The sequence below is a fragment of the Megalobrama amblycephala genome, linkage group LG2, assembly GCF_018812025.1.
Source record: "Megalobrama amblycephala isolate DHTTF-2021 linkage group LG2, ASM1881202v1, whole genome shotgun sequence".
Taxonomy (NCBI): domain Eukaryota; kingdom Metazoa; phylum Chordata; class Actinopteri; order Cypriniformes; family Xenocyprididae; genus Megalobrama; species Megalobrama amblycephala.
The window spans coordinates 53,793,872-53,812,292 of record NC_063045.1 but is presented as its reverse complement, the minus strand read 5'-3'; the positions used below and the strand labels follow the sequence as shown (position 1 = coordinate 53,812,292).

General features: G+C 37.6%; 1 protein-coding gene and 2 long non-coding RNA genes across 3 annotated transcripts; 2 read left to right on the top strand and 1 right to left on the bottom strand.

The window, feature by feature from the left end:
• Positions 1-3,469: 3,469 nt before the first annotated feature.
• LOC125262262 (collagenase 3-like) lies at positions 3,470-18,421 on the bottom strand. Its single transcript, XM_048180935.1, has 10 exons — positions 18,187-18,421; positions 17,970-18,118; positions 17,579-17,707; positions 17,304-17,465; positions 17,100-17,217; positions 9,824-9,954; positions 9,565-9,724; positions 9,375-9,478; positions 8,429-9,269; positions 3,470-8,046 (listed from the first exon to the last, which is right to left on the bottom strand). The coding sequence occupies exons 1-9, from the start codon at positions 18,336-18,338 to the stop codon at positions 9,172-9,174; spliced, it is 1,203 nt and encodes a 400-aa protein (XP_048036892.1). The 5' UTR covers positions 18,339-18,421; the 3' UTR covers positions 3,470-8,046; positions 8,429-9,171.
• Positions 7,462-8,329, top strand: LOC125262263. Its single transcript, XR_007183536.1, has 3 exons — positions 7,462-7,557; positions 7,980-8,103; positions 8,199-8,329. It is a non-coding gene; the product is annotated as an uncharacterized LOC125262263 (long non-coding RNA).
• LOC125262264 lies at positions 12,378-15,120 on the top strand. Its single transcript, XR_007183537.1, has 2 exons — positions 12,378-12,634; positions 14,979-15,120. It is a non-coding gene; the product is annotated as an uncharacterized LOC125262264 (long non-coding RNA).

Here is an 18,421-nt window from a genome sequence, read left to right as displayed (position 1 = left end):
TAAAAATAAACCAGAAGAAAATAGAAAACCACCTATTTAAAAGTTTAACATATCACGGTAATCAGTACACTAAGGAAAATAAAAAAGTTTTTAGCAAGGACTTAAAAATAGGCAAGACAGGGGCCAGCCTAATCTCTAAAGGTAGAGTATTCCAAAGTCGTGACCCTGCCACCGCAAATGCACGCTCACCTCTGCGCTTCAGTCTAGCGCGTGGAACGACCAACAAAGCCTGATCACAAGAACGGAGGCTTTCTTGGTGGAGTATAGGAGTGGAGGAGTTCAGATAAATAAACAGGAGCTTTGTTATGTAGGGATTTGTACACGAAGAGAAGAATTTTAAAGTCTATTCTCTGACAAATTGGCAACCAGTGAAGGGATCTAAGAATAGGAGTGATGTGTTCATGTTTGCGACACTTTATCCAGGATTCCGTGATGAACATAAAATCCAAGTTGTGAGCGGAGTAAAAGTCATTCAAAAGAAGTCTGGCGGCAGCATTTTGGACTAGCTGAAGTCGTGCAATTTGAGATTTAGATATACCGCAATATAAGGAATTACAGTAATCTAGACGTGACGTAACAAATGCATGAACAGCCATTTCGAGAGTTTTTGGGGTGAGAAGGTTTTTAATTTTAGACAGTAAACGAAGCTGATAAAAACTGGATCCAATAACAGAGGAGATATGTCTGTCAAATTTTAAATGCTGGTCAATAATAATACTGCACCCGTGTCGATCTAAAAGCGGATAAACTTTCTAGCTCAGGGCTTATACACTGAGAGATCTCATTGGGACTTGTCCTCGTTTAAGAAGAGGAAGTTTTGGGCTAGCCATAGTTTGACCTCCTCTAAACATTGGAGAAGAGAGGAGATCGCAGTGGAATTGTTTCTCTTGACTGGAAGATAGATTTGAGTGTCATCTGCGTAGAAATGAAAGAACACACCATGCTTTCGTAGAATAGAGCCCAAAGGGAGCATGTACAGAGAGAATAGAGACGGAGCTAAAATAGAGCCTTGTGGAAGGCCACAGTTCAAAGGAGCAGGGGAAGAGGAAAAATTACCCATGCTTCACTAAAAACTTTCTGTCAGATAGGTATGAATGAAACCATTTCAGAGCGTTTGCTTTTAGACCTACCCAAGACTCTAGTCTAGATAATAGTAAGGAGTGGTCTATGGTATCAAAAGCAGCTGATAAATCTAAAAGAATAAGAACCACAGAGTCCCCAGAGTCAGTGGAGATGTAGATGTCATTTAACACTCTCAAAAGGGCGGACTCAGTGCTGTGAGCAGACTTAAAACCAGACTGAAAAACCTCATAAATAGAATTGCTAGTCATAAAGTGTTGAAGTTGATTCAGCACAATTTTCTCTAAAACTTTTGAAATAAAAGGCAAAACAGAAATTGGACGAAATTTTTTTAGGACAGTGGGGTCCAGTGAAGGCTTCTTGAGCAGAGGAGTGACTGTAGCGACTTTAAGGTCAGCAGGAACAGAGCCAGTTTGGAGACACTTATTAACAAGAGATAACAGACCAGGCCCAATCGAATCAATAATTAATTTAAAAAATTTGGGGTGAATAATATCACTAGGACAAAATGAGGGTTTAAGATTGTCAATCACCTCCTTCAATTCCTGGAGATTGATGGGTTCAAAAGCATCCAAAAATGCAGAGGCAGGTGACATGATTGGAGAATTGGCTAACGTTAAGGTGGGACAGACACCAAGTCTTAAGTTCGTAATTTTGTCACTAAAGTATCTCAAGAAGTTTTCACAGAGAGCATCAGATGCAACAGGCAAGGTGTTAACAGAAGGATTGGTAACAGATCAGGAGTTCAGGAGGCTCAGATGTTGATCAGCATCCAAGTCAGATAATGGTTGATCCAAGTTCAATTGTGAGCAACATTCAGCAAAACACAAGTTGAAATTTGTGCTAAAATTAGGAGAGTAGAAACGAGAGAGACTTACAGTTGTATTAGAAGAATGAGAGAGCTCTGGAAGAGATAGTGTGAATAATATAGGCTTATGGTCAGAAATCATAAAATCTGAGAGCACAACATCAGTCACATCAAACCCATATGAGAGTACAAGATCCAACGTATGACCCAAAATATGTGTAAAGTCACTGATCCACTGGGAGAGATTAAAAGCATTGATAATATTAAGAAACTCATGTGATAAGGGGTTAGACGGACAGCAGACATGGATATTAAAGTCCCCCACCAATAGGAAGCAGTCGTAATTTGTGGCAATATTGCCAATCAGTTCAGTGAAATGCTGTAGGCTATAACGCTCTTTTCAGCGTGCGCAGATTTCTATGAGTCACTCCCCGACGTCTGGAGCCGAGGCCGATACGGAAGAGATCGGAACGAAAAACGGCTCGGTTGCACGGGGAGAACATGACGAAGCCACCGGTATGCCACGTCCCGCGGGCGCCAGGTAGTAGAACCGCCATTAAGCAATTCGTGGGAAGGATCCGAGAGAAAACCAGCCCGCAAGTGAGCCTTTAGCTTCATGATGTATCCTCCGCGGTTTCCTCATTTCCTCCTTCGCTTTCTCCGCGGGATGCTGAGGGGCCACCGGCGGATATGTCCCGGGACAGCTGATGTGAACGACTCATCTGTCTTGTTAAAGGAGCAGTCCACATCTAAAGTGTAAGAGTTTGTAAATGAGGTCGCAACCGAGTTGCGGATATCCAAAAGTGTTTGGCGGTCGTAAGTTAAAAGCGTGTAACAGTTTAAAAATAGAGCAGACAACCAGACAAGCAACCACAAGAGCGATAGACGGCAGGCCCAGCACACAGGCGCCATCTTGAGAAAAATACCTTGATCAGTTGTTTTTCATTTAAATTATTGTATAATTTCAAGATTAACAGCAAAAACAGCCTGCTCTGACTTTAGCTTTGTGAAATTATGCTACATAAAACAAAATCAGCAGACGGACTGAATGAAATGCAGATTCAATCTCTGACAGTAGGTGGCACTTATGGAACAGCAGTGATATAGCGTTTCTATGGTTACAGCTATACACAATGCAGCGCTGCGCTGAAGATAAGAGGAAAAGCCATCAAAACATTTCTGCAGACAGTTCCCTTCAGAGATACATTCATATCAACCCCAATTTAATATTTATATTATTCTTCCTATATTTGGTGAACAGTGAGCTTGTGCATGGTGCAGTATTTTCTCTGCTGGTGCGTCTGTTCTCCTCTTTGTGTCCGTATTCAAACGATTGGCCCTCTGGCTTGTCAATCACTGCCATGACGTTCCTTGTGCGAGACGTGAGCGGCTGCACGCTCCAGTAACTTTTCACAGTCTACAGGCGCCGCGTGCAATGTTTTTGTCAGGAGACAGGAGTAACAACTGCAGATTATAAATTACCTGCGGTGAGTCCGACATAATGAATCCACTAACACGACACAGCGAATGCTGGTGGTAAACACTCGTGTTTCAATACCCGTGCACGAGTTTTGGGAGGCATTCCCGCATGCGCATGCGCTCATTTCAAAAACTCACTATCAGTCTTTGGTTTCTCAGTTGACAAAAAGATCCTTTTTAGCACCTTTAATGACCAGTGGAACTCGCGCACGCGCCATATACCTAAACATTTGGAAAGAATGATTAAGATTTAAAGTTTGTCTGTAAAGTACACCAAGATATTGGCTTTATAAAACATTATTTAACGCATGTGGATGTTAATTCTATGAGGATTATGTTATATTTCAAAGAACTAATAAATTCTTAAATATTAAATGTAGGCTAATGATAACCATATAAAGCTCAACGTACGAGTAAATAGGAAAATAAGGAGTAAATAAGGAAAGTAACATTTTCAAAGACCAAGAACAGCTTAGGCCTACCTCAAGATGCTTTTTCAGATTAGATGTTGAATCCTTTGAAGCCGATAGAAGTTTTGTTGCAGTAGACATAGCTTACATTGCACTATGATGTTACTGTACATGCTTTTTCATGTTTATAAGTAAAAAGTCTTTGAATTTCCACTAGAGAAATGCATTATTCCGTTTCCCTGTCCATTTTTTGCGTGCAATCAATCTCATGTCTGACTCTGCAGGTTGCTGATATCTGAACAGGCTGCGCGCGCGTTTTTTTAAGCAGACAGAGTCGGAGAATCATCAACATTGGCTCGTTGGTTAAAAATCCTCAAACAGCTTACGTTAATAGTCTATTAAATGAAATAAATGACATAAAAATTCAAATCTAAAATACTTTTTGAATGTAACCGTAATTTGATTACCATCTATTTAAAATGTAACTGTAACGAAATACAGTTACTCAAATTTTGTATTTTAAATACGTAACGTCGTTACATGTATTTCGTTACTCCCCAACCCTGCTGACAGAGGGTACCATGTTTTACCATGCCTAATATTGATCTAGCTTACTGCAGTGTGCATTAAAAGGATAGTTCACCCAAAAATGAAAATTATCCCATGATTTACTCACCTTCAAGCCATCCTAGGTGTATATGACTATTTTCTTTCAGACAAACACAATCTGAGATATATTAAATAATATCCTTACTCTTCCAAAGTTTATAATGGTGAAGCCAATGTAGGGAAGCCAATATGGGGAAAATATATTCCCATTTACGCGTTTGTGTTAAAAGTCAAGCTGCAGAATTCTGCACTAACTGCACGCGTGAGAGGGAGGCCTGGTTGACACCAACATAGAGGGCATTACAATAAACGAGATGAAATAAAAACATGTTTAAGACTTTCAAAATCATTAAATGACAAAAAAGGCTTAACTTTAGATAAAAGCCTTAACTGCTAAAAACTTGACTACAGAGTTTATTTGTTTGTCAAGTTTAAAATCCATATCCATTATTACACCCAGATTTTTAACAGTGAACATAGGGAAGCAAAGGGCCTAAATCAGTGTTAGAGGCCTTATTAGTACAGTTCGAATCAAATATCATGATTTCAGTCTTGCTCTCATTAAAATGTAAAAAACGTAGGGCCATCCAATCTTTAATGTCTTTGAGGCAGTCAAACAGAGGTTTTAAAGGTCTGGCATCTTTCCGTTTCAGTGGCAGATACATTTGTGTGTCATCTGCATAACAGTGAAACGAAATGTCCTATTTCCTGAGAATGGACCCTAATGGGATCATATGCAGGAAAAAAGCATTGAGGGAAAACAGAATAGATCATTCAATTTCAAATGTTCAATATATACATTTTACAGTCATTTGTCACCACCTAGTGGTGTAACAATGTAATCGATACAAGTTGCATTCAAAATGTGTTTTTGCTCTATTTTGCTCACAACTGTAGTTTTTATATCCAAACTATAAACTTTTTTCCCTAGTACTTCTGAGATAAATGAATATTTGTAACACAGAAATGATGATACTGAGTGGTTGAAAACACTGTTTTTGAAGCTGTTTGATACCTAAACTGTACATGACAACTGCTCTTTCTGGCTCAGCAGCAGTGCGAACATGGGTTTGAGTGTAATGGTGTGATTTTGCCAGAGGTTTAATACAAAAATAGAAAAATAATACTAAAGTTCTTTGTTATGTAGTAACTTGAGTAGCTTTTCAGCAAACTACTTATTTACTCTTACTTGAGTCATATTATTTTTCAGTACTTCTACTTGTACTCTAAATTATTTCTTAATAGCAATACATTTATTTAAGTACAATTGTTTAGTACTTTTTCCACCACTGTTCCCTATTCAGAGAACCAAGGTTACATACGTAACCAAGATGTTCCCTTTCATGGGTTCCCTCAATGCTGCGTACTGTCGCTATGGGAACAATATACCATAACGCCTTCATGTACCTGAAGATAGCTGGAAGACCAAGGAAAGTGTCCGCTCAAGTAGATAAAACAAACCTGGGAGCCGGGAGTCGTCTTCAGTGTAGAACTTGATAAAGGTGTTCAGAGAGGACCATCCTGCCACAACCCAGATATCTTCCAACGAAGAGCTTTTAAAAAGAGCCTGAGAAAAAGACATTCCTCTGGTGGAATGAGCGTGCACACCTGGTGAAGCCGTGCCATGCGCCTTATAGGCCGCAGAAATAGCCTCAATCACCCAATGAGACATTCTGTTTGGTGACGGCAGCTCCTTTGTTTTTGCTGCCAAAACATACAAACATTTGGCCAGATGGATTGTGGATCTGCCAATTACCACTGAAATGTGTGGTCAACGTAGATCTTCAAAGCCCTCACCAGGCATAGACCAAGAAGTGATATGTCATTCTCAGTCCCCAAATCAAGAGGGGAAAAGCCTCCAAGACCACCTGCTGGGAGCGAAATGGGGTTGATGCTAGGGGTTGAACAACTTCAGATTTTTTAAAGTCGCCATTTATGTAATTAAAGTCAAGTCAACGTCGACTAGTCAATGATGATGTCATTAATGAAAAACTATGGGGCCGTTCACACAGAACGCGTTTTTCCATTCCAATGTGCTACTTTTTCATTGTTTTTCTATGTAAATAGGCGATAGACGGACATGTATACTGTTGCGCTTGCATCTTGCGTCTTTTGCAGCATCTGGCGCATGACACGGCGTTCTAAAAACACGACACTCAAGTTCAAATCAGTTCAACTTTTAAAAAACGAGTCTCGAGACCTTGCACTTTTTCCCTATTCCACTGCCCGCATTTTGCGTTTTTGATGCAACCTTAGGAACATACCCAGGCCTAGGTCGCAGAAAAACTTTCACCAGCCCTGGGGCAAAGTCTATACAAGAAGGGCTGATTGAAAGAGCCTGCAGATCCCCTATTGTCTTAAGAGAGGATAGAGCCACCTAAACAACTGTCTTCAGGGTCAAAAACTTCTCTGACACTGACTCCAGTGGCTTAAATGGATGGCCTGCTAGACCTTCAAGGGCGATAGATAAATCCCATGAAGGAATTCGCACAGGATGGAAAGGCCTAAGCCGTCCTGATCCCTGTCTGAAATGGGAAACCAGGGGGTGATGTCAAATAGAAGCACCTCCCATGGGCACATGCTTAGCAGATAAGGCTTCCACATAAACCTTAAGAGTGGCAGGGGCTGCCCTCTTCAAAAAACGACTTTGCAGGAACTCCAGTACTGAACCTACAGGGCAATGAACTGGGTCTAGGTCACGTTGCCTACAAGAGGCAAAAAGCTTCCACTTAAGGGCATACAATGAGGTTGTTGTTTTCCAACAAGGTGACGTTCTGTTCATAAAAGTAGACATTCAGACGAAAAAGTGACAGGTACAAGAAAATTACTGAAAAAAGTAAACTGTAAAAGTGTACTTTTGACATCTCTGGTGACACGACATGTAGTCGTCCATTCCTCAGACACACCATACTATATCAATAGCAACAAGTGCTGTGATTTGCTTTATTGTTGGGGGTTTAGATTATTTGATCTGTCAGTTTTTACAAAGTCTAATAACATAAATTATAATATAATATATTGGTTATATTGGTTTGCTATTGTAACGGGTTATATTACTTATAATTTATTTCTTCACTTTTATGGACCAATTAAGAAAATCAGAAGATTTGTATGTTCGACTATGGAGGTAGAGGGTAATTGCTGAAGGAACGACAGGAGACCACAATTAAGGTAAGTATATAGATTTTTTTTACAAGTGTTCCCTTAAATGCCGGCCTTTCCCCTTTTTGAAATCAAACAATAAAATAAATGAAAAACAATTCAAAGTAAGTTACATAAATTCAACAAAAAGAAATAAAAGCACAATTCACTTAGAGCAAATCACTGTTGGTTTCACACTAGAATAGTATGAATACAATAGAAAACGATAGAATGACAACCATTTTGTGATATCACGCACACGTCGACGATCAGTTCAATTTCCAAATGTTCAATAACTGATATCAGTTCCTTCTTCTATTTATCTCAGACAGTTTTCAGTCCCATATGGAGAAAACACAGGCTCTAGTTTTACCTTGAGCAAGGGAAAAAAAAATGAAATCACGATACTCTCCTGGTCCTATAGGATGAATCTTCTTTCTTCTTTTTTCCAGTGTCCGAATAGGTTGGCTCGCCATCAAAGAAAATCAATCTCCCCTCAGGAAAAAAAAAAAACCTGACCTGTTTAAAAGGTCAGAAATGCATGACTGCATTTAGTCAACAATAGCATCACATCAGGTAAGTATCTCCACATATCAATACATTAACATATAAAGTAATAATTTCAATGTTTTACAATATTACATTGCTAATAAATATCCATCTCTTTTCAGGCACGTGTGTATTACCGCGACATGCACGTGAAGCGTGCACGTGAAAAAGAATGACACCACATGAGAACAAATGAACAGCGTTACGAATTTGTATCATAATATACAAAAATACAACATAAATCACATATATGACCATAATAAACAAAATAAACAACTGTTTTCTTTACAAAATAAGTTTTGTTTTCTTATTTAAACATTAAACTCAGCATACATGCATGAATTGAACTCACCACATCCAGATATTCACTTCCCAGTAATACAACGATGTAATTCACCCATCGATCGTCACAGGAGTAAAATAACAACTGAATCCACTCAATATCCTCCTCTTTCAACTGACTTGAAGAGATTTGAACACTATTTTCAAAGTTTAACTCAGTTATTTTTTAATTTCTTGATAGCTAAATTTAACGAATTTCTTTCCCGTCTTCTCCCTTCTCAGGTCTTGCGCAATCTGCCGTGTCAGCAAGTGGGCGGTCCATAGCAACAGAACTCTGATTGGATGAAACTATAATTTGTTTAAATATTACAAATTATTTTTATCACATAATTTATTTTATCTTAAGTATTCATTAATATTGCCAATCTTCAATTATTTACTTTTCTAAACCTCATACATTTATATTAATATATTTATTTAACCCCTAATTAGTCTGGGTTACACTATTGTCTGATTCTGAAAGGGTCAGAGATGTTAATGTTAAATGTATGTCCCTGCTAAAAATAACTTCACATGCTCTTCAATTGAATTAGGCACTTTCATTTATTTGAAAATAGTCATTAACATTAAACATTATACACATTCTTTTAAATGTTAACAATAGTAAAATAGAAGTCCAGTGACAATTTTGATCAGCAGAATCCAGAAATACAATAAACAATTAGTTCATTTTAACTGTTTTTAAAAAAAAAAATGCATTTAAGTAAGTACTGTTGTTAAGTTCCATTCATTTCTTATTTTGGGGAAATGTGACTAACAGGGAAGGAAGTAATTATTATTCAGCACACAGTGGAGATTCCTGCTGCTGCTAAACTCATACACCTTTGTCCCACTGAAGAGATAAATGTTCCCTGGAAGAAAAGAAGTCAGTGAACTTTATGAAATTGTACATTCATGCCAGTATTGAGTCTTTGAATTGTTACAGATTTGTAGAAGAGGAAGTTAGAAACACCTGCCATTGAATAGATGGGCTGCTGTAACCCCTGCAGTCACCTCTGGAAATCCATCTTTCAGTCGCTTGGGATTCCCTTTGTCCATCTTCTTCATCTTCTCATCATAGCTACCAAAAAAGGGGAAATTTTACCTTCTGACAGCTTTTCAGAGCAAATTGTAATGCTTTTGTTTATGATACAGCATTTGACCCACCTATAGTAATATATGTCAAAGAAGAGCAGTGTTTTTCCTGAGTTTTTGTTGTGGACGGCAGCACTAACTTTTGTCACAGATGGTGGCAGACCAAAGCTGCTGAGAGTCTTGGGATAGCCCGGCTCAACATTGTTTCCATTAAAAGCCCAGACTTGTCTTCCTATAAATAAATAAAGGCCACAATGAGAGTTTTTTTCTGAGCATGGATACAGAGATTGAAAATGAAATTTGTAGTTATCAGATTGTTTGAGAAAGATACCTTTGAAAAAGAAAACTTTATCTTGCACTGGATCCTCATAAGCAGCATCTATATTATCTGGGGCATTGGGCCAGAAACTCTTGATCTGAAGTTGAGACACACTTCTGCTTGGTGAACGATGCCAGAAAAAGCTGCACAGAGACACATTAAGTCAATCCATTTAAATTGTATATATGTACAGTGGGTACAAAAGTTATTCAGACCCCCTTAAATTTTTCACTCTTTGTTATATTACAGCCATTTGCTAAAATCATTCAAGTTCATTTTTTTTCCCTCAATGTACACACAGCACCCCATATTGACAGAAAAACACAGAATTGTTGACATTTTTGCAGATTTATTAATTGCAGATTTAGAAATATCACATGGTCCTAAGTATTCAGACCCTTTGCTCAGTATTTAGTAGAAGCACCCTTTTGATCTAATACAGCCATGAGTCTTTTTGGGAAAGATGCAACAAGTTTTTTCACACCTGGATTTAGGGATCCTCTGCCATTCCTCCTTGCAGATCCTCTCCAGTTCTGTCAGGTTGGATGGTAAACGTTGGTGGACAGCCATTTTTAGGTCTCTCCAGAGATGCTCAATTGGGTTTAAGTCAGGGCTCTGGCTGGGCCATTCAAGAACAGTCACGGAGCTGTTGTGAAGCCACTCCTTCGTTATTTTAGCTGTGTGTAACGCCGCGTCGCGGCGCAAGTGCGACCCTCCCTCTCAAACAGTAAATAACGGAAATGAGCGGAAAAGGAATACACCAGTTCTAAATTTGGACCAGCGACCAGAAGATCAGACTCGCTCAAGAGACTGTGTTAGCAATAAGGGTAGAAGGAAATGACGACAACACTGGCTGCATCAGAAACAGGTAAGATGTATTAAAGGATGTCAATAATGCAATAATAAAAGGGAAAAAAATAAAAATAAATAAATAATAATAATGTCAGAGATTCAATACATCATCAAAACCAAGAAACAAAACAAAAAAAAATGGATATAGTGACCAAAGGGGGGTAATGGAGGATGAAATAAATGAAAAGAGTAAATTAAATAAATGTATTTCTTCTTATAACCCTTATTTAAATTTTCTATTTATTTATTTTTCTATCTTATTAATTATTTGTTTATCTCTTTAAACCTATTTAGATTCAACCTAATAAAGCTAACAGACTCTTATTCTGCTAATATGGAATATAGATATATATAATAATATAAAATTTATTTTCACCTATTTATTCAATTTGTTTCTAATTGGCTTATTTAATATAGATAATAACTTTGAATTTGACTGGACACAATTCTTCCAATGACACTTTTAAATACCTTTTTCACTCTTGTTCTTCAGAAAAAACAACAACAAAAATAAAATAATAAAAACAAATAATTTGACAGTGGAATTTGAGAGTATAAAATCAGTAGAGGGGAGAAGAGAGAGGGAAAAAAAAAAAAAAAAAAAAAAAAGGAAAATCAAAAAGGAAAAAGAAATTACAATGGATAAACCTTAATGCTCACAATAAGAGTCCCAATGTGGATTAGGGTTTCACCAAACTTTAACTCGGTTCAGTGCTGCTTACACGAGATCCGTCTTCCGCAATTTAGTTCTGAGCAACACAGTTCAGTCAGAAAAACGAAGGAAAAGCGTGTGCACAATCCTATCACTTTTTTGATTCACGTAGCTCGATCCTTATATGAGCATTGGCTCGCCAGTTCCTGCTCGCATGCTCTTTCTAGTGCAATGCAGGGACAGTTCAAGTTCAAAGTCTTCTTCGACGATCGTCCGATTCCAGAAAATATGCTGCACCCGACTCAAGAGATGATGAAAAAAAAAAGATAGGGAAAAGAAGGACAGAGATGGGAAGGAAAAAAAAAAAACCCAACCTTGCAAAATACAAGGCCAAAAATACAATTAGACATTCCGTTCAAGATATACATCATTACAGCAGTTAATCTGCGAATAAACAAGATTTCAACATATTTAACATTAACACATTGAAATTTGCATAAACATGCAAAGAGCATTTTTTCAAATGACGCACTTAAGTTAGGCCTCATCTGCCCGTATCGCATGTGCGTCACGATCAGCCATTTCTCATAGCTCGAATACACGACAAAAACCCATTAAAATAACACTTGTAACTGCTTAAAGTAACTTTTAAATCTGAACATTAGTTATTTAACACATTCACTCGATATTCCTCCCGTTTTTTAACAGAGAATTAGCTTTTATACATCTTTTATATATATTACTGCACATAATACAACCGCATTTGATGGTTAAACACCATTTACAGAACATTTATACAAAACTACCTGTTTAACTGAGGATTTAATTACTTTACTCACCAAGAGAATTCTACTTTTCTAGTTATGAAGTTTCCAGACAGGCAAAACTCCAACCTCCGGAAGTTTCTCTCTCCTCTATAGACAAATCCGGCGAAACACGGAAGTAAAGCAGCGCCGCCATTACTGCGTGCCTTGCTGCTAAGGAAGTAGCAGAAGTAGCGTGTTGGTCCCGTAGGCTGTAGCAGATGTTAGCTACCGTATATAGTTTTTTTAGTACCTATGCTGTCCAGTGATGCCGGGCAGAGCGTGTTGTGTGGTTGGTTGTTTTAACAACAGCACAAAACTACAGGCCTGGAATAAAACCGTTTGTGTAATCCACGAAGCTTTGTTGCACATTGACTGCCCATGTTTACGGCCATACGGATTGCACAGAGTTCCTGGTCGAGCGGAGGACCAAGATGTGCGTCAAAAGTGGATGAAACACGTAACCGAGATGGCTCATCGCATGCCAGATGATTAATAAAATAATCTTGAATACCTGTAAGAACATGTATTTTATTGCTACAACTGGTCGTGGCTAAGGCCATCCTTAAAAATATTTTGGTTTGCCATAACAGCCAAAAAAAATAAAAAATGGTCGGTAGGTCGTAAAAAATGTAAAAAAAAAAAAAAAAAAAAAAATTTATTGCATCACATTAAGTGTATTGTGATTGTCAAAACATTTTAGTAACTAAGCTGAATTTTATTAGGTTTAGTGACATGTTACAATGTTTACATGGTAGGCTACAATTTCTGGTAAGCTACACTTTTTTATTATTTTTATTCAATTATTATTATTTAATTATTATTGTGATTTGATTTAATATTGACTCATTTGGGTAAATATTAGCTAGGCTACACAAGGTAGGCATTAATTTTTCTCAAGAAAAAAAAAACTCACCTAACTTAATGCTGTAAACATACAGAGAGCCCTATCAGCTGGCAGTATTATTTAAAAATAACAATTTAAATATAATGCATTTTTTATTATAATAACAACTTTATTTAATGATATAAGTAAAAATATAATAAAGATGTAATACAGTACACATATCAGCCAAAACAGGTTCTGTGTGAGGGGCTGCTAGCTGACAGCTCGGTCATTTCTGAGAGATTTACCTCAGACGAAGGTAAGTGTGAATACATAAATCCATTTTGAAAAACATGTTTACAAGAACATAACATTATACGTCGTTTGGTGTTGTAATATTTTTTAATCTGTTTTTCTAGCATGTCACATTTACAAGCACCAAAACGGTATTTATTGTTTGAATTTCGTAATAAAATTGACAGAATCTGAGAGCTGAGATTTTTTTCTATCATAAGTAACCTGCTCTGTCTAGTCTGTCGGTCTGTGTCCTCTTTACTTCGCGATTTTTCTGTGCGTGAGAAAATGGATGTGTGGCATGAGAGCGTGTGAAAAGCGTCAATTGTGTGTGTCTCACATTTTATTGCATTTGTATTAGCTGTTTGAAGAGTAAAAAAAAAAATCCGTGGGTCTTAACGCAATTACAATCGGCAAGTCGGTCGGACTAAAAGGGGAAAAAATAATTAATTGGGTCGGTCCTAAATTGACAGGGTCGGTCGGGTTATGGCAAACAAGAATATTTTTAAGGATGGCCTAATAATTATTTGAAACTTAAGCTTGTGAACATATTAGCAACACAGCTAGTAATGACAGCGTTCGGTTTTATTGTTGTCATCAATTAATACACTTCTTAATTACATTACATTACATTTTTACATTATTACATTATGTTGTCAATAAATTACCTTTATCGGTAAGTTTTGGCCACTGCCTGACATCATCTACCCATGTTCCCTTTCACCAGACATTTTCTTTAATGAGCAGGATGAACTTTAATTGAAATGTCATTAGAGGGCACCGGCAATGTCACACCCTGGTCACACCGTCACACTTCGCAGGCACGCAGTAATGGCGGCAGGCAAGATGGCGGCGCCCATAGAGTTCGCGGCGGATTTGTATATAACAGTTTGCGCTAGCATCAACCGTGATAATCGACTGACGATGATCAATTCACATTTCTTCTAGTGATGGCCGATTTCAAAACACTGCTTCATGAAGCTCCGATGCTTCATGAAGCTCCGAAGCTTCATGAATCCATTTGTTTCGAATCAGTGATTCAGAGCGTGTATCAAACTGCTAAAGTCACGTGATTTTAGTAAACGAGGCTTCGTTACGTCATCACTGTTTCGAAACGTTTCAAAACAGTTCGAAATTTCAATGGTTCACCGGTAGAGGGCGATGATAAAGTGAACCCATGAATCATACAGATTCATTGAGAACTATTGAACAAGTGTCTAGGGCTTTACCCCATGGTTTTACCTGATCTCCGATCAGTTTTATACATTTGTAGATGTTTTAATTATACATTAGAATAATTAAAATGAATAATGGTAGTTATTTATCTCTTATTGGCCTGTTTAGCTTGAGCCATGGAACAGAGAAACAAGCCTTTAAAATTGATAAAAAGACACATATTATACAGACACTATATTTAATCTTATTAGATGATTAGTTAATTCCATTTAATTGATTTTGTACTTTAAATTTTGCAATACATTTGTTAAAGGGTATTTTTAATGCATGTTTGGCCTGAGTTTTGTTGCATTTACACTGTTCTGACCACTAGGGGTCACCGTGGAGACGGGTGTCAGATTGTTTCGAAGCCTCGAATCATTACGGCACATTTGCTTCAACTGCTTCAGTGTTTCACGAAGCCTCGATCTGCCCATCACTAATTTCTTCTCTCAAAATCTGTTATTTTTCTTAACACAACTGCTGATTTATATGTTCTAATTCTGTTTTCTTCTTCTTTTTCAGGACCGTGTCGTAACTACTGCTTCTCTCTCTTGCATTCGCGCGTTCTCGCTCGTAGTCTCTCTCGCACAGCTCCGATCATAGGGCGGGGCTAACTCCTCGCTCTCCTCATTGGACCAAATTTCACTTTGTTTTATTTGAATAATTTTTCTAATTAGTTTTATTTCTTTTTGAATTTATGCATTTTCCTATTTTCTATTTCACAAATGTTATTAAAATAAAGTGCTGATTTACAGATTCACGAGTGTTATGGTTTTTATTCCCTTTTCTATTTTACATTAACAGGGCTCTCAGTAACCTGGGTTACATGTGTGCTTAGGGTCATTGTTTTGTTGGAAGGTAAACCTTCGGCCCAGTCTGAGGTCCTGAGCACTCTGGAGAAGGTTTTCATTCAGGATATCCCTGTACTTGGCCGCATTCATCTTTCCCTCGATTGCAACCAGTCGTCCTGTCCCTGCAGCTGAAAAACACCCCACAGCATGATGCTGCCACCACCATGCTTCACTGTTGGGACTGTGTTGGACAGGTGATGAGCAGTGCCTGGTTTTCTCCACACATACCGCTTAGAATTAAGGCCACAAAGTTCTATCTTGGTCTCATCAGACCAGAGAATCTTATTTCTCACCATCTTGGAGTCCTTCAGGTGTTTTTTTTAGCAAACTCCATGCGGGCTTTCATGTGTCTTGCACTGAGGAGATGCTACCGTCTGGCCACTCTGCCATAAAGCCCCGACTGGTGGAGGGCTGCAGTGATGGTTGACTTTCTACAACTTTCTCCCATCTCCCAACTGCATCTCTGGAGCTCAGCCACAGTGATCTTTTGGGTTCTTCTTTACTTCTCTCACCAAGGCTCTTCTCCCCCGATAGCGCAGTTTGGCCAGACGGCCAGCTTTAGGAAGGGTTCTGGTCGTCCCAAACGTCTTCCATTTAAGGATTATGGAGGCCACTGTGCTCTTAGGAATCTTAAGTCCAGCAGAATTTTTTTTGTAACCTTGGCCAGATCTGTGCCTTGCCACAATTCTGTCTCTGAGCTCTTCAGGCAGTTCCTTTGACCTCATGATTCTCATTTGCTCTGACATGCACTGTGAGCTGTAAGGTCTTATATAGACAGGTGTGTGGCTTTCCTAATCAAGTCCAATCAGTATAATCAAACACAGCTGGACTCAAATGAATGTGTAGAACCATCTCAAGGATGATCAGAAGAAATGGACAGCACCTGAGTTAAATATATGAGTGTCACAGCAAAGGGTCTGAATACTTAGGACCATGTGATATTTCAGTTTTTCTTTTTTAATAAATTTGCAAAAATTTAAACAATTCTGTGTTTTTCTGTCAATATGGGGTGCTGTGTGTACATTAATGAGGAAAAAAAATGAACTTAAATGATTTTAGCAAATGGCTGCAATATAACAAAGATTGAAAAATTTGAGGGGGTCTGAATACTTTCCGTACCCACTGTATATATATATATATATATATATATATATATATATATATATATATATACAGTACAGTCCAAAAGTTTGGAACCACTAAGATTTTTAATGTTTTTAAAAGAAGTTTCGTCTGCTCACCAAGGCTACATTTATTTAATTAAAAATACAGTAAAAAACAGTAATATTGTGAAATATTATTACAATTTAAAATAACTGTTTTCTATTTGAATATATTTCACAAAGTAATTTATTCCTGTGATGGCAAAGCTGAATTTTCAGCATCATTACTCCAGTCTTCAGTGTCACATGATCCTTCAGAAATCATTCTAATATGCTGATCTGCTGCTCAAGAAACATTTAATGTGTACAATTGTACAAAATATTTGTGTACAATATTTTTTTTCAGGATTGTTTGATGAATAGAAAGTTCAAAAGAACAGTGTTTATCTGAAATCTAATCTTTTGTAACATTATAAATGTCTTTACTGCCACTTTTGATTGATTTAATGCATCCTTGCTGAATAAAAGTATTCATTTCTTTAATTTCTTTTCAAAAAAATAAAAATAAAAATTCTTACTGACCCCAAACTTTTGAACGGTAGTGTATAATGCTACAGAAGCTTTGTATTTCAGATAAATGCTGTTCTTTTGAACTTTCTATTCATGAAGTTATGTTTTTTGTGTATTACCTATCCTTGAAGAACATTGTTTCTCCCCTAAAAGTTGTAACTGCATCCAAGATCATGTTAAAGTTACAAGCTCTAGTAGTCATTTGAACAGCTCTAGTAGTCGTTTGAACAGGTGGATCTGATGGGAATACCACATAGTAAACAAACAATTGAATATATTTGACTCAAAGATTATAGATGTACACTTATAGATCATATGCTTACAGATTGACTGAATCCCTCTAATGTCATCAGAGTGCAGAGAGAAATGATCCGGATCAGTGAAGCTGTATGTGGGAAACATCAGAGCACCAGGATTGTTGGAATGAGAAAGACCCAAAGAGTGACCAAATTCATGGGCGGCCACCAAGAACAGGATATAACTTGCTGAGGAATCAAGTAGAACAGTTTAGGTACAAATTAAAAAGTTTAATTGACACTTTGTTACATGAAATCAAAGTGGTGCCAAAGTCAAAGCTCTGAAAACAAAAAAAAATTACCTCCTGATGAGCGGAAGGTAAAAAACTCATCATCATCGAAATGTGCATCTCCACCAATTCCAGGTGAGGGAGCAAAAGCATGAGCCAAAGTGCCTTGTGGTCCATCAAATGGGTTGCCATCACCATGATCTGTAGGAAAGGGTTAGCTAGTTTTACTTTTAGGAGTTTTATAAATTTGCAAAATTCTTGAATCAAATTGATTCACTGTCAGTCAAATTTTCATATCCCTTCCATGATAATTTTACTGAACAATGTTTCATATATTATTATTACAACAACAGTGAGTTAGAATCCAAAATATTATCAAGTTTAAATTTAGTTAAAATAATTCATCAAAAAAAAAAAAGCACATAATTAAATGTGAACAAATAAATGGATAGATGAAACCTACCTTTTGTAGCAAAGGAGATCATGATGTCAGCTGTGCTGCTGTAGATACGGGTGAATCTCAGAGGAGTGACATCTGCCCACACTTGCAGGGCCCTTTTGATGGAATCATCAACCTCTCTTACAGGAATGTCAGGAGTGTAGTTCTCAATCCTGTGGAAAAGGCCCATAGTCTGTATCTGCATCTTTTTTCTGTGACACCAAGAGAACTGATATTAGACCTGTAAGTGAGCTTGTTGGTCTGCCATTTAGGTCTGCCTCCAAACGTGGAGTACGCAGCCACATCTGGAACTCCACAGCGGGGCTTCTTCATCACCTCCAGTGTTTCTATGTCCAGCGTTCCAGTGACATTGAGCCCAAAAAACTTCTGCATCTCTATCAATTTTTGATTTTCCTCCGGCTGTTTGCCTTCAGCAACAGGAGTGATATATTTCAGATTGTAGAAGCTCTTCAGGT